This window comes from Sceloporus occidentalis, unplaced genomic scaffold (genome assembly GCF_023333645.1).
Source record: "Sceloporus occidentalis isolate IW3139 unplaced genomic scaffold, rSceOcc1.0.p SCAF_71, whole genome shotgun sequence".
NCBI lineage: Eukaryota > Metazoa > Chordata > Lepidosauria > Squamata > Phrynosomatidae > Sceloporus > Sceloporus occidentalis.
In genome coordinates, this window is record NW_028317051.1 from 3,057,577 (window position 1) to 3,073,677 (window position 16,101).

The window sequence follows — 16,101 nt, forward strand, 5'->3', positions numbered from 1 at the left end:
GTAATGATTTTCAGAATTTTAGGTTTGTTGTCATTCACTGCAGTTTGTTCTCTATTTGTTTTTTTTTGTTTTTTTATTCTTTCTTCCCTGCAAAATCAACTCCCAAAAGGTCAGGAATGATAAATAATAAGAAGTTTCATGTAGATTTGGAGGGCAGTTAAAAAATAAATAAATAAAAAATCTAATGAAACAGTACTGGGCTCAGGGTATGTTACCCTCGATGCCTTTTATCATTCTGTGCACATAACCCTAACAAATGAAACCCAGTTAGTTATTACACACGCAACTAAGATTTCTCCGAGTATATTCACCTGAAATAAACTTTCTGCGGGCTTTCAAATTTCCTGTGATTTTCTGCACTGAATTATAATAACAGTGTAACCATTGCAATTACCTGCAATCATCTACTGGATATACGAGTAATTGCCGAATTGTGGTAATTTAAAAAAAAGTCTACCTGTAGGAATGAATGTAGCACTGACTCTGTACATCTGATTCCTTTATCATAAGCCAAACGACGCTAATTTTATGGAAGCTTTCTATTAGGTTTTCTCTTTAATACTAATATGTGTATATATATGTATATATATATATATATATATATATATATATATATATATATATATAATTGCGTATCACTTTTGTTCTGGTTCTATGTTCATTAAGACATTTTTCCTGCCTCTGTCCTTTGGCTGTTTTCATTCCATTTCAAGTACCATTATGGCATTTGAGGCAGCTTCCTGTGAGAAATCCGTTTCTAAGCTGTTATTCTTCCTTATAAAAAGGTGGCTGTGCTGGGGGTGTAGCTGTTTTGAAATTTTAAGAACCCTCTTCAAGTTAAGATTGTGTGGCTCAGGCCTGGGATTTCTGTAATATCTGCTAAAGAATGCATCCCTTAATTCCCAATATGGCTTCTCTTTGATTAGAGACAAAAGCCATCATCTTACAGCATTATTGGAACACAGAAAAACAAGTTAATGATCTAAACCCTCTAATTCACCGTTTCTTAACTATTTGAAGTACTTTGATTTTATTGCAAACAGGCTCCTTTGGTTCTCTCCCTCACCCCCCTTCATTCTGTCCCCCCTTTTCTGTCCTTTCTTTTCATCCAGCCCGTGTAATTTGTAGCTCATTTCCTTTTCTGTCTGGGAGCTGAGAGGTCATGTGTACTAAACAATGAATAGAGTAAGAGTACCACACTATGGACAGCGTCCATTTTTACAATTCGGGGCGAGGTGGGGGGGTCATGTTCCTGTCCGGGTCAGATGCAGCCGTTCTGTTTGGGGACACCAGATTTTCGGACTTTAAAGGAATAAAATAATTCTCTTTAAATGAGACCATCTATAACATTATTTTTCCTAAGTATCTGTTTATTTTCTTAATGGCTTAATGACAAGTCAGGTCAGTGTCAGTGGTTTGTAGGTTAACACAGTGAAACTTCTTCAGCCATATGTCTAAGGTCACTCATCAACATCCTGTGCTTGCAGCGTCTGGGTTATTGACCTAGGTGTAGCAAAGCAATGCACTTTTTTATTTGTTTTTATAAGTGATTTTTGGTAGTGATAATGATTATCTATGTATTAAGATTACTGTTGCTGCCAACCATTTTAGAAAATGTGATATACATCTTCCTCAGGCCTCAGGCCAAGCATTTGCGTTCCAGAGGTATGACAAATCAGACTACTCATGAAAAGCTGGGGAGTGGAGGTCATTTAACCCAGCGGGCAAGCGGAGTACTCACTCTTGGTCAGGTTAAATCCGAGGTGTAGGACTGCGGATATCAGTACAGGTCGGTAAACAAGCCGAGTTTGGTTAACAGTAAGGCAGGCAGACAAGATAAACTCATTGTTAGGTGCAAGCAGAGTGCAAGTAATGAAAAGCCTAAGATCAAACTGGTGTAATAGAAAACGCAAGATACAATACAGAGCCAAAATGCACTGGGTACTATTACATGCAAACATACAAATGCCTACTGAGGGTTTAAACAGTCCTCCAATGCCAATCCTCACCTCTGTTGTGTAAACGTCCCTTTAAGAGTGACTGCATGGAACTTGGGATTTCTTCTCTTCTACATGGCAAAGCACTAGCCGTCAGAAATATGTGTATGTGTGATGTTGTGGGACAAAGTTTTTGGAGTAAGGTTCTGCAAGCAATCTTGTTTGTGGAAATAATGCTACATATTGCACCGGTGCATCAAAACTCCCATGCCAGCTAAACTTCAGGTAATTTGCAGTTATATAGAGGTTTTGCTATGCATCCCTGAACAGTTTCTAAGCAGTACTGTTTTATATAGTTACCAATAACTTCCATTTCTTCATTACAAGCCGTGGAAATTAATTATCTTTTTATTTAAGATCCTTTATCGGCTGCAATATTTTTGCTTTTTTAAAGTTCAGGAAATAGAAACTATAAATTTACATTTTGCTAAAGAGGTTGTGTTAACATGTTTTCACTTAAATAATTAACATAAATATTTAATTTAATTTAGTTTTCTCGAAACTGTAGGTATGATGCTTTGGGCCCTCATTGACCCCTGGACTCCCTGAGAGGTCAGCAGGGACAGACAATTGAAGTTTTAACACCATGCCTTGTGTCAGGCACGTGTGCTGTTCTGCTGGGATCTATGCAGATAAATAATCAAAACTTTAAGGATTTACATTTGTATGATTTGAAATAAGTTGAAACGTCTTTCTCATTATTTGTTTTGCGCCATTACATCCATAATATTTTATAGTGTTAGGGACATATCCTCAAGAAGTGTCTACCTGAGAACAAGAGAGATACCAATACATTATTTCTGGTACACAGTTTTAAAAATGGTGATCTACAGGACCATTCCTTTGGTGATAAGAACACTTTTTAAACTTTGCACCATGATCATTTTTTTTAAATAAATATAATAAATGAACCCCAGACAGAATATGTGCTCCAGACATGATAATGATTCTTAATTTGATAGCATCTGTTAGATTAGAGCAATCCAAAATACCACCCGCCTGCTGTATTCTAGCTGGTGTTATACTACAAATCTCATGATGGTTCCCCTTATTTTGTGCTCTTCAGAATTCTGCTGGAATGTTTGGTTTTCTACTGAAGAATATGAGATAAACAGTCATACTCAGCTTGCCTTGCCTGATTTTTTTCACAAGCCAACCACTGTTTTATATTGCAGACTTTGTAACTGTGTTGTTTTTCATCTTTTTTGATTATTTTTTCTGTTTTATGTTTGCAGGGAAACTGAACAATCAAGAAAATTACAATAATTTCACCAATAATAACCCAGGGAACCCACGACTCTCACCCCTACCCAGTTTGACTGTGGTATTACCTCTCGTACAAATTAAGCAGCCAATGACTTTGGGAACCATCACCAAAAGAACTGGGTAAGTTTTGGCTTCCTTATAATTTCTTGTTGTTTTTAACTTTTACTTTTAGCTCATCTATACAGAACTTAGTGGCGCCATATTGAATGATTGAATTACATCTTTTTTTTGTAATGAAAAATCCCCATTTGAGCAATGATATATATCACAAACATATAATTGGCAAACATATACACAAGCAAAGGCTAGTATACCAAGCTAGCAAAACTTAACATGAGTGTTGACAACAGTGGGTTTCTGCGCACAGGATGTGGGCATGTATTTAGATTTTGTCTTCATTAGTTTCTTATAGGTTTTGATATATAGGAAGGAAGACAGGGGATATAAAGAGAAAATAAAAATATTGCTGCAAATAAATCATTATGATGTCCCACACCTGAGACTTTGATTTTAAGGAGAATATTTGAAGGCAGGTTAGACTACATCTGAAAGAAGTTTGTTTGAAATAAAAAAGAAAGCTAACACACTTATACTTTGTTATACACTACTGAGAGGTAATATGCATTGTGTGCATACACATCATATAGCTCCAGTGGTTATTTTCATGTTAAACTGTTTATGGAAGGAAAACATTTTAAAAATACTCAACTGAATTTATGCAGTTATGTGTATTTTACACGAAGCCTTATCTTCTTTTTAAATAACAGTCATAGATATGTATTGATATTTTTTATTAGCATCATTCTGATAATAGTGAATTTTTGATGATCGAGCTCTGGCCAAAAGGTATATATTCAGCCAATCCAAGTCACGGTAGGTTGCAGTTAAACAACAGCTCAAACTCTACATGTTGGGCTTCCTTTGGCTAGGGAAGCTTTTTGATGCCACTCACAAATGAAATTATGTTTAAAACTTTTTCACATGTGTAGGAACTTTCTGGATTTGCCTTGGAGGCCTGGTGTATGATAGCTGACCGCTGAGCTCAGTCCTGTGGTTGGTGGAGTTTGCCTGCTTACTGTCTGCCCTGTTAGGATGCTCTTACTGTACCTCCAATTTCTGCAGGAAAGTACAAGGATAGACATTTTCAAATATTGCCTCAGACATTCCCAGACTTCTTTATTCAATTCATATTTTTTAAATGTCTTCTAACGCTAAGTGTTAAATGTGTGATTGGCACAGTCACATTGGCACAGACACCAGCATAGAGGGCTCTGTACATTAAACCATATGGCATGAAAAACAGCTCACTAGTTCTATGGCGTATGCTACTCAAGGTAGACAGGTAACGTGCTTTTTGTAAACATTTACACAGATACTGGTGCAGATGTAAATTGTACATATTGCCCAGCAAGTATTCAGGATGAAAAAGACTTCCTAGAAAATTGTTGAATGGTGTTCATTGATTATCTTCAACTTAGTGTCAGATTTTCAATAGAGATAAGCTGTTTTTGAGTGACAAAGCCCTAGAGTATGTGCACTGTATTGTTTAATCAATTATTTTAGGCTCCATACCCAATCTTTCCATGTGTCGCGACAAACATTTATAGGAATTTTGGTTCTAGAAGTAAAACGTCGGTTTTAATTCACCAAGCTGCATGTTTTAAGTAAAATAATAAACCAGAAAGAAGCAGTAGATATAACCTACCTGGATATCAGTAAGCCAACTGACACTGTCCTTTATAGAAGACTCATAAATGAACTGCGGTGCTTAGGTTTCAGTGTTAAAATTCTGTATTTGCTTGAATATAAGACGAGGTGTTTTCAGAGCAAATGCTCTGAAAAGTACCCATCATCTTATAATCGAGGTTGTCTTAAAAATCAACCTTAAAAAGAGTTCCAGGGGACCTGGCAGCAGCAGAGGTTGTCTACGTGCATCGCGCAGATGTCCACCGGCTGCCCCCACTAGACACCAGGGAGTCTGGAGCACAGGGGGGCAAGTCTGGGAATGCATTGGTAAGTCTGGGGGGGCTGAGTGGCATATCTGGGGGGCAGAGTGGCAAGCCTGGGGGAGATGTCAGATGTACATAACTTGGGGGCAGGTTGGCAAATAAAAGGAAATAAAAACATGAAATGCATTTTTCTCAATCATAGTTTTTATTAAATATGAAAAAATAGTTTACATGTGAATTATTATTTACTAGTAAAACTTTTTTCCTATAGAGTAGTCTTATATTTCTTTTTTCCTAAATTAATATTAAAACTTTGGGGGTCGTCTTATAATCAGAGTCTCTTTATAATCAAGCAAATACGGTCGTTGAATTGATAGGACCACGGTTGAGTCACAGGAGACAGTTTGTAGTCAATGTTACATATTCACAGGAGGGTCTTGTTATTAGTGAGGTATATTTGTAATAGCAATATTTGAATAGAGTCCCAATGGTAAGGTATATCTTTATGTTGACTGTACAAGGTTTTTCAATGGATATAAGTTCCTGGTGGCACAATTCAAACAGCTAATAATTTAAGTAAATTAGAAGAGTAATCGTGCTTGTGGCAGCTGCAGATCAATGTAAAATTAAAAAAAACGGGAGGCAAAAATAAGGTGGCACTGTGATGTCAGTGATGACAGAGGATAGTGATTTGGGAGTAATTATCTCTGAAGATATAAAGGTAAACATGAAATGTAGCAAAACTATAAAATGCAAGCAGGTTGTTTGGCTGTATTGCCACAAGCTAAGTAGTAGAAAGAGGGACATGGTCCTGCCACTGTACAGAAATCTGGTCGGACCTCACCTAGTATATTGTGTTCAGTTCCGGAGACTGGAGTTCTAGAGTGAGTTCAGAAGGGGGCTAATAAAATGGTGAATGGTTTGCAGGACATGTCAGGAGGGAAGTTTATTTCAAAGGAGGAAATGCTAAGAGAAGAAGTAATTGTCTAAAACTAGAAGGTCAGATATAAAGAAAATTTTACTTAAATGAGTGGTTGGGAGATAAGTGGAACAGACTTTCAGCAGAACCATTGAATACAGTGAGAACATTAAACATGCAAAAGGTGTTAAGACTGTCCTGAATAAAAGACAAGACCAAGGACCAAGGAAGGTTTGCGGTTCTAATAGTCAAAATCTTTGTTTCCATGTTTCTATATTTGTATGTGAGTTACCATGACGTAAAAAGTCATCTTACTGTATTAATTACTGAATATACAGGGCCGGCCCAAGACAAAAAACGTTCTGTTCAACTAGAGCTCATTCTTCCCTGAATAAATCCCATGATGTGCCACAAAATGCCAACACTTAGTGACCATAACTACATTCCTTTTTTGTAGAGTGAAATCCCTCACTCCTTTAAGGTGATCTATAAATGGTAGACTTTTCTTAATTATGGGAGCAGTTGTTTTTGAGCATAAAAGCATATTAGTCAACATGACTATGATTAATATGAGTCCAGTTGCATTTCAATAAATGTTGTAACCTGCTGGAAGTTGTAATATACATCATGCTATTGTACTCTACTCCCACAAGATGTGTCAATCTCACAATGGATATATTGTTACTTGACACAGAATTTATGTTAGCAAATCCAAATTTCTACTCTTTCCAGTAGCTAAGTCCTTGGGCAATACTTCTGTTTCATTGCATCCTACGCCTCTGGCATGTTTACATTATGCTGTTCAGTTTCTATAGTGCATTTGAAAGCCAGAATACACAAAAAAAAAGCCTCCGAGGCTGAAAAAATCATGATGTGATTAGTATTAGCAGAGGAACTGACATGCTACTCATTGATATGTAGAGCCTTCATTAAAAGCAATCATGGCACATACTGCTTGGAGATCAAAACCCTGCCACTTACCAACCACCAATGTAAATGTTTTTAGCAGTAAAATAGGTTTGCTGACATGCTGTTTACAGTTGTTTCAAGCATTAAAGAACTAATCCCTGTGAGAGAAAGCACCACATTTTGACATTGTTAAATTTATGTGTAGATTTTTTGTTCTTAATTGGGCAGTACCCTGCTCAATTATCTAATAGGTTTGTAATCAGGATAAGTGACATGATTTAATAAGCGATACTACTATTAAATTATGTTTAATGGGGGCGCAATATACTCTTTTGACTGGACATTATCTTTTTCATATAATTCCAATATTTTTCATAGAATTTTACCCTACTCTTCACAAATGGCTTTTAGTGCTAAGCATGTTTGTAAAAAAAAAATCTTTCCATAATACATCTAATAGAAGAGTTTATCACAATTGAGAAAAGCAATTTATGTTCCTGTAGACCTACTAAAACCTTTTTGGAAGCCCAGAACATTTTCATCTCGTGAAGAGTCCGGTCACTTTTGTTCCACCATAAAATCTGCATTGTAATCATGCTAAGTCTTTTCCAAAGCTTGAAAGGACAAGGCTAAAATACTGGGGGGGGGGGGGGGTTTGTGGTGGAATGAAAGTAATTAGTATACCTTCACAGGCTGGGTTGCCCGAAGTTCTCACTCTTATGTGTGAGTGGCTCCAAATGAGACAGGACTAACCCCAGACAGCATTAAAAAGGCTAGATGAGGGCATAGCGAAGTACTTATCCATGTCCAGAGAACAATTAGAGTGACTCAGAGACCCAGGGAAGCCGTGTTTTATCTGGAGATTCTGGGTCAAACCAGCGAGTAAAACAGGGTCTATAATTACCCTTAATAATTTTGCAGTGAGTCCATTAAGTCACTATTGCAGGACCTGTCCAGTGTTTCTGGTGTATAGTTACATGAACCAAGTCATTATTTCCTTCCTCTTAGACACTTGTGATTTTTCTTTTGTTTGGTGTAACATCATGTCATCCTTAACATTTTGCCCTTTTCTGTTCATATTGGAACCCTATTCTTAGAGAATAAAAGGAAAAATCTGGGGCATGAATGAAACAATAGCGACAGATAAATATCGAGTTCTTGCTGAAAATATTTATTTGGATAGTGTAGTGTCTGACCATATCAGACTTATTGAAACTCATCCAATCCATATGCTTCATAAACGTGGCCAAAAAGAAGACATAGCCAAAATCAGTAACCTTATAAATATATGTGTTACAGACACAGAGCAAATATAATAATCATTTTCCACACAGCCAATAAGTAGTACAATACTGGTGCCAAAATATAATTAAGGCTTCACTCAAGAAAAAAAAAGGGTTCTAGTGTTTCCCCTTTGTCACAGTCTCGACAGTAGAATGGGATATAAAATATTTCCATTTCTCCTCAGCATCTGTCAGGAAACGGTTTTGAATACAGTTTTCACAAGGCATATATCCTGTTTTCATGGCCAACTCTTCCAAGTTGCTCTGAGCTCACACTCTGGGATTCTGGATAATAGCACGCTGAAAACACTTTGTATGTGTAGGAGCAGCGTGTTCCTTCACCTATTATGTCTTGGCAACACTTTTAATCACTTTTATATCTTGGAACCTAGATGTAACCAAGCATGGTTTCGTATCAGAAAGTGAAAGGTCACATGGGGATAATTGGATCTGATCATCAATTTGGTATTATATTCACATTTCGACATGCATAAAAATCTCACAATCCGTACATGACAATATGTTCTATTCTTTATGATACCCTCTTTGCATCGCAGTCTGTTTAAGAGGTTAATGAAACATATAAGGAAGAAAGCCCCTATTTTTTTTCCTACTGTATGTTCTAATAAATCTATCTTAAGTGATGAAATATTTTGAGACTGTTGTAATGAAAATTAACAAGGAGCAATGATCTATTTAGAGAGATTTAAGAGAAACGCCTAAGAACCACAAATCCTGGCATGCAGAAGATGGCCAAATTGAGACGGCAGCCTTAACTTACGCCTCCAGGGGGCAAAGCGTGTGCTTAACATATTTAACATCTGCCCTCATATTTCTAGAAACACATAGCAGTGGAAGTCTGTACACTGTAATATTTCGACAGGACAGAGACCATCTGCTGCACTCTGAGAAGTGTAGGAGGCATGCGTTAGTACAAATGGCAAAAGACAGATGTATTTACACCTACTTGGTCAGCACCTTTGAGCAGTGCTGGAAGGAAACAGGCACTTTTTCGTGAAAAGCAGCTGCTTAACCCTGTAATTGTGATGAAATGTGCATGAAGGAACGGCTGGGAACTGACAGGGCATTGCAACTGCCTGGCTATCCAAAATCTTTCTTATTCATTTTCTATGGCCACTTCCCGAAAGTAGATTAGACTGTTGCTGGACAAAATGTGCCTTATTTTTTTAGGGATTAGGTGACCTGTATTTTAGAGTTTTTGACTGCCATACACACTTATTTCCCCTGTAACTACCTATGAATTTTTATTTATTTGTCTCAAGAGGCAGATATGGGCATAGCTTTTGTAAATTATACCTGTTAGAGCCCATTTCGCATAGACTTCAGTGCATTTTACTACATGCAAATTGGTGAAGACATCCTTTAATCATTGGCGTTAGAAAATAAGACTTCCGCTCTGGTGGTGGAACCTGTGTTGAGGACTTTATATTCTGCCGCTAGCAATGTTATATAAAAAAAAAAATATATACAATGGCATAAGATATCGATCCTCACTCACCAGTGCTCCATCAGTAACAGGGACCAGGAGATGTCCTATAAGCTCTTGGCCGCCCTCCGTCCAAGCTGGCCCGATACAATCCCGACATACGGGATGAATGCTGGAGGTGCGGGGCTTCCCCATGTTCGCTCCTTCACTTATGGTGGTCTTGCCCTCGGATGCTCTCTTTTTGGACTACTGTCCATTCTACTGCTCAAACTCTTACTGACAGGCGGCTTCCGTTCACCCCTGGGTTCCTCCTACTGCTGCATATGCCCTACCCTGTCTCTTGGTACAAATCTACGATACTCCGCCATCTCCTGGTGGCGGCCAAATCTATAATCTCCCTCCATTGGGGTGACCCGGCCCCGCCCTCGTTTCGGGAGTGGATCCTGCGGGTGGAGCGGAGACGTACCCTTGAGGAGCTGATGTGCTCGGTAGACGACAGGTCTGATAAACATCTTCGTCTCTGGTTTCACTGGGTGCAATACCTATCTAGCCCCGAGATCCGCCCTCATCTGGCGGCCACACCCGTTACGTAGTCCCACCTTGCTTCCCCCCCCTTTTTTTTTTCTTTTTTTTTCCCTCTCTCTCTCTCTCTCTCTCTCTCTATCTCTCTGTCTCCCTTTCTCCTTCCTGGATCCTTTGTCTTACCGTCCCCTTCCCGGTCCGTCACGATACCGCGTTTGCCGCTCCGTGTGTGCCTTCTTTACGGTTGATCGAGGTGCCTCATCCACTGTGCTGCAGCCCAGCCCCGACTCCCCCCCCGATGTCCCATTTGAGTTGGCACCTAGCTGTCCACGCCTCCATAGTTTCCCGGACTCGCCGGCCCCGCTCCACTCGGAGCCTTAAACACATACTACATCCTGTTGTGTCACGGGCCGCGACGGTGTCACTTATCTGGTAAACTATTTTGATTGGTCCATCTTGCTTCCATTGTCATTCTGCTGACCCAGATGTGATATTCCCGAATGTATACCTACCATGCTGCATATTTCTTCTTACTGCATATGTTGTGATGGATTTGGACTGTACCCTTATCCGTGTCTCCCCCTCCCTTCTTATTTCTGTACCCCCCCTTCCTTCGTTGGATTTCTCCGAAAAAATGCTTAATAAACATTGATTTACCCCCCCAAAAAATGTGCTCTTTGTATTTACTAGAAATAATGAGTAGACTTTTAGGAATTTTAATTTGAATGAAATTTGCTAATTTCTTCAAACGAATCCCCAAAAACAAGGAGGAACCCCCAAAAACTAAACAAAAACAAAGCAAAATGCTCCAAAATGTTGTTAGAATGGTTCTTTCACTCTCACTCAGGCTCTCACACACTCGCTCTCACACTATCATCGCATTCTGCCACACTCTTATTCCTTCTCTCTCACGCTCTTATACACTCACTCTCACACTATCATCGTATTCTCTCACACTCTTATTGAGTCTCTCTGACATTTTCTCTGAATGTGTCCCTACCATCACCGCTGACCACTTCCTTGTCCCTGTCTCCTTGTCGCGAAGCTTAGATTTTTCTGTTTCATCTTCTTGTTTTCCTGTCTTTTTTTCTTTATATGATGCTCCATGGACATGGCCTCCTGGTGAGCGTCAGTAAAAAGACATTTTGCCAGGCTGGGTAGAGGGTGTTCTCAAAGGCTCCACCCTTTTCCGGAAGTGCACCAAGAGGCCAGAATAATTCTGATAGATTTACTCAGAAAAAGAAGTGCAGAAAAACTTCTCTTTCTCAGCAAATCTGTCTTCATTAGGGTGTGCCCGGAGGCTCTGTCCTATTGCGGAAGTTCACCAGGAGGCCATGTCCACAGAGAAGCAGATGAAGAAAGAAGACAGAAGCTCAAGAAGATGCAAGAGAAGAAGCGGTTGGCAGACAAATTAAGGAGACATTCAGAGAGAGAGAGAGAGAGTGTGAATGAAAGTGTAAGAGAATATGAATAAGAGTGTGAGAAAGCGTGAGTGAGAGTGTGAGATAGCATGAGAAAGTAAATAAGGGTGAGTGGCAACAATTTGTTTCCAAATGTAAATTGCCCTCCAATTTTCGTGAACCGGAAGGACAGGAAACAAAACTTTGCCTGAATCGTTTTTTTCCACTTGCACAAGTCTAATAACGTGTGTGCCTGAATATGACTCCATGCATGCATTAAAAAGTAAAAATACATTTTTGGGAACTGGACTATTTCTTTAGCCCAATTGTAAAAAATAAATGGAGTGTCTCACATTTTACAGGGAGGATGCTAACTGTGGATTACTGTTAAGGGATATTTGTTTTGTAATGGGGGGATGGCTTTTCATTCTTATGTCCTGTGCAATGAGAACAGTTTAGAATAAACCACAAACTCGGTTCTTCCCTTGCCAATCCCACTGAGGTGCAGTTAATTATAGGTGAAAGGAGGTAACTTAGTTTCAAGGGGGTTATGTATGCAGATGGGGAAGTTGGATTTAGAGCCAAGAAAGCATATTTGTAATGTCTGTTGTTTTAGCACAGTGGACAGGATTCTATTATGGTAGCATATAAAAACATTTTCTGTTGGAGAGGGGTAGGATTCTCATAATTTACTAATAAATACTAACACCATCACCAAAAGTAGTTTTAGCTTTTAAAGGGGAACTGTCATATTCCAGATTAAACCCTCAGATCTATCCATGGGTGTCTGCTGGATATTTTCCAGGGTGAAAGATATATTCCTTATCTTCTCCCCATTGCCTACCTTTGTTTGCTCAGGAGAGGGGCTTCCTGATGGGAGGAAAATGTTAGTTACCCATTAATAGGAAATATTATTTGACCATGTTAGTAGTAGCTAACAGTCCAGCATGAACTTTGGTTTACAATAGCAGAGGTGGTAAGGATTAGCCACAACTACCCCAATCTACAATTCCTATGGTGTTCAGCCAGTAACGGCTGACTGTATATCATGGAAGCTGCAGTCAACAGTCGAAGTTTAGTAATATGGATGGCTGAATATTATTGTAGACACAGTCAACAAAAGTTACTGTTTGTACTGTAGTCCTTACTATTCCTGTACAAATCAACTAGAAATGTTGCTGCTCAACATCATGGGAATTGCAGTCAAGAAAAGTTAAAGTTGTGTGGTGTAGCTCTGTGATGCCAGCTAACATTCTAAGGTATTACAAAAAAGAAATAGTTAGAGGGTAGTAAAAAGGGGCATAGAGGCTCTAACCAAAATAAGACACTTGGTAGTTTTGCAGCAGTTATGGTCCCCTGACTACCAGATTTTCTTTCTGCTTCTCTCTCCCCTACTGCTGCTCCAGTGGGTCTCTCTGAATTTCCAAGGTGAGACAAGTGCCAACTTTTGATGCCCCCCCGATGCCCATCCTCTTCGGTTTTTCTCCTGTGTAGTATGGGACTAGAGATTTGCATGCAGTCTGCCAAAACAATGTATGCAGAATCCAGTAAGCTAGTTACAGCTGTCTACATGGGTTGACAGTAGGATTTAAACAAAGGCTTTTTCTATGGAATGGTGGAAAATAGAGAGAAATTTGCATGAAATGTCCCTACTATAGCTTTGTTGAAGGCATATTCTGGCAATTCTGAATCAAATAAAAGTAGTACCTTAACTGGAATGGAATTTGAAGAAGAGACCTCAGGCCCTGAAAATATATGTGACTGCTGTTTTTTTTCTACATTGACCAAATTAAAAATATTGACTTGGGACACTTGTGTTGGGAGCTATAACAGCAGAGGGAGAGGGGCAGGACCAGCACCTGAAGTGGCTGTGTCAGGACATGGTCAATCGTCCACCTTTACAGGAAAACTCAACTGCATTGTAAGGTGGCAACGGGGAGCTAGATTGGCGGTCTGTGCTGCGAAAGCACTGACCTTCATTGATTTTACAGCTTCTTGGACCAGTGATCCCCACTGCCCACAAAAGCAGGATGGTGGAGCAGCTAACCAGGACAGCTGGACAGCTTGACAGTGCCCAAAAATTGTGAATGTCCCATGAAAACTGTTGGGAGGTATGCTATAGCCCTACTCAGATCTAAATGTTAATTTTCTTTATTGAAAAAACTAATTTATCCATTGTTCATCTTAAATTTAATATTTATTCCTTTTTATAATAGGATCAGATTACTTCTACTATGTGTCCAGTATTAACATTCCTTATGTTTTTTGTGTTAGTAAATTTGAGTAATTGTTTAGGGTTGCACTTAGTTTGCCTGGCAGTAATAGTTTCATTTGCTATTGTAACTGATTGGATTGCCTTTTTTTCATGATTAGTCCCTTTTCAAAATCCATTGATGATCCCTGTTTTCTGTTTTAAGTAAATTAAAGGCCTGCTTCCTCCTTGCATTATGATTGAGCCACATTGGTCTTGATTGATTTATTTTGCAGTTTTTCCCGAATGGTTCTTGGTATAACGATGCAGCAATATTGTAAATGGTTATTGTGTTGCATATTATTAAGTTACAAAACTCATATTTTGTTTTATAAACTTGATATTGACTGAGATTCCAAAATGGTATTCCATCATTTGAAGCAGTAGGCTACTGTATATGTCATATGATCTTAAAGTTTAAAAAACTTGAAAAAAAACATTGGGTGTAACTTTTAAGGCATATATATTCATAGAATAATAAGAGACCCATTGACCATGAGAGGGCTTAGACACAATGCAAGAGTTGACCATTCATGTCTGTCAAACCAGCTTCAGGAAGTGGAATATGTGTTGGGATCACGTTTCATCCACATTTTGATTTCAGAGCAGAGAGAGTTACTAGCATTCTATTCGTTAGCACCGAACCATACAATACTGTTCAGGAAAGGACGGACATATCACAATTTCACTCTGCTCTTCTCAAAGTTTGGCAGCTAACGAGAAGTTTATGTTAGTGAAATTCTATCCACATACGAAGAGGCAAAAAAAACCCAAAACAGATAGACTCTGTGATCTTGGATCGAGGCTTAGATTTTATCATTTTAATTTTTCCCATCCTAGGTACTATTTGTTCAGAACATCCTCTGTGTCTGTTTGAAGTCTTTTTTTGTGGGAAGTTAATATATTCCAGACTCTTTTGTTTGCAAATAAAAGTGACTTCCTCCCTTTCCATTCATACCTTGCGATAAGAATAATGATAGCAATGAAAAGATTAAGGTACTTTACGGAAGTTAATAAAATACGGTAATTCAGCTGAGACAACATTCCGATAACTGTTCGCCATTAGGCTTATTGGTTTTGGGCATACATGGTATACTCAGCTTTTGGTATGTGGCTCCATCTGAAGTTATGGAATATCCAGGGTGCCCAAACTGCTTGCGTGTCTTTCAACTTACATGTTATACACACAGAGCCGGCCTTAAGTGTTCTGGCGCCCTGTGCGGACTACTCCTCTGGCGCCCCCCATCCCCCAAAAAAAGAAAGGGAAAAAATCTCCCCCTCTGCCCCTTGTCACTGCCTTCCTCCCTCTGCCCCTTCTCACTGCCTTCCCCCCTCTGCACCTTCTCACTGCCTCCCCCCCCTCTGCCCCTTCTCATAATAATTCTGGCGCTCAGCACCGCGACGGAGTCACAGAGAGTGAGGGGCTCCGAGCGGTTGCTGAAAACTTCACGAACAACCGCTCAGTGCCCCTGCCCAGGACTTGAATGAAAACACCGTTTTTTTTTGTTTAACTTTATTTAACATCCTCCATGTTAAATAAAGTAAAAAAAAACTTTATTTAACATGGAGGATGTTAAATAAAGTTACAAAAAAAAAAACGATGTTATAATTTAAGTCCCGGACGACGCCCCTGTTGCCATGGCGCCCTGTGCGGTTGCACACCCCTAAGGCCGGCCCTGTATACACATTGCATTGGAGAAAACTGCATAATACACTCTACATAACTTAAGGTGATGCTCTGCAGAGACTAACCATTAATTACACTTGGCCTGAAGTGTTTTCATAAAAAAATATGACTGAGGCAAAATTAAGTTAGAGTAGGGAGAACAGCACCTTTAAATAACAAATATAAATCATTTTTTCTATATTTTACTGAATGTTGAGTCCAGAAAGTCCAGAATTTCAGAATCTCAGTTTTTTACAGGAATCGCATGGTGAGTGGTTTAGCCTAGGGTTAGTGGTGCCTGGGTGCAGTATTTTTTCAGCACTGCCCCGTAACTAAAACTCACACACATACTCGCTCTAACATCATTACCACCCTTATCTCTCTCACTCTAGCTCTAGACTCATCCCTGATACTCTAACACTATACTTTACACATACACACATACATACACACACACTCACTTTAACACCAGAGACTTATACATTCATGCCT

The 16,101-nt window shown here is 39.1% G+C and overlaps 1 protein-coding gene across 1 annotated transcript in view; it reads left to right on the forward strand.

The window, feature by feature from the left end:
* Positions 1-16,101, forward strand: part of LOC149286273 (BCAS3 microtubule associated cell migration factor-like) — a 523,731-nt gene that overhangs the window by 187,838 nt on the left and 319,792 nt on the right. The window contains exon 15 of the mRNA XM_089494317.1: positions 3,233-3,383. Within this exon, the coding sequence (XP_089350443.1) occupies positions 3,233-3,383 (151 nt within the window). The remainder of the gene's footprint in view (positions 1-3,232; positions 3,384-16,101) is intronic.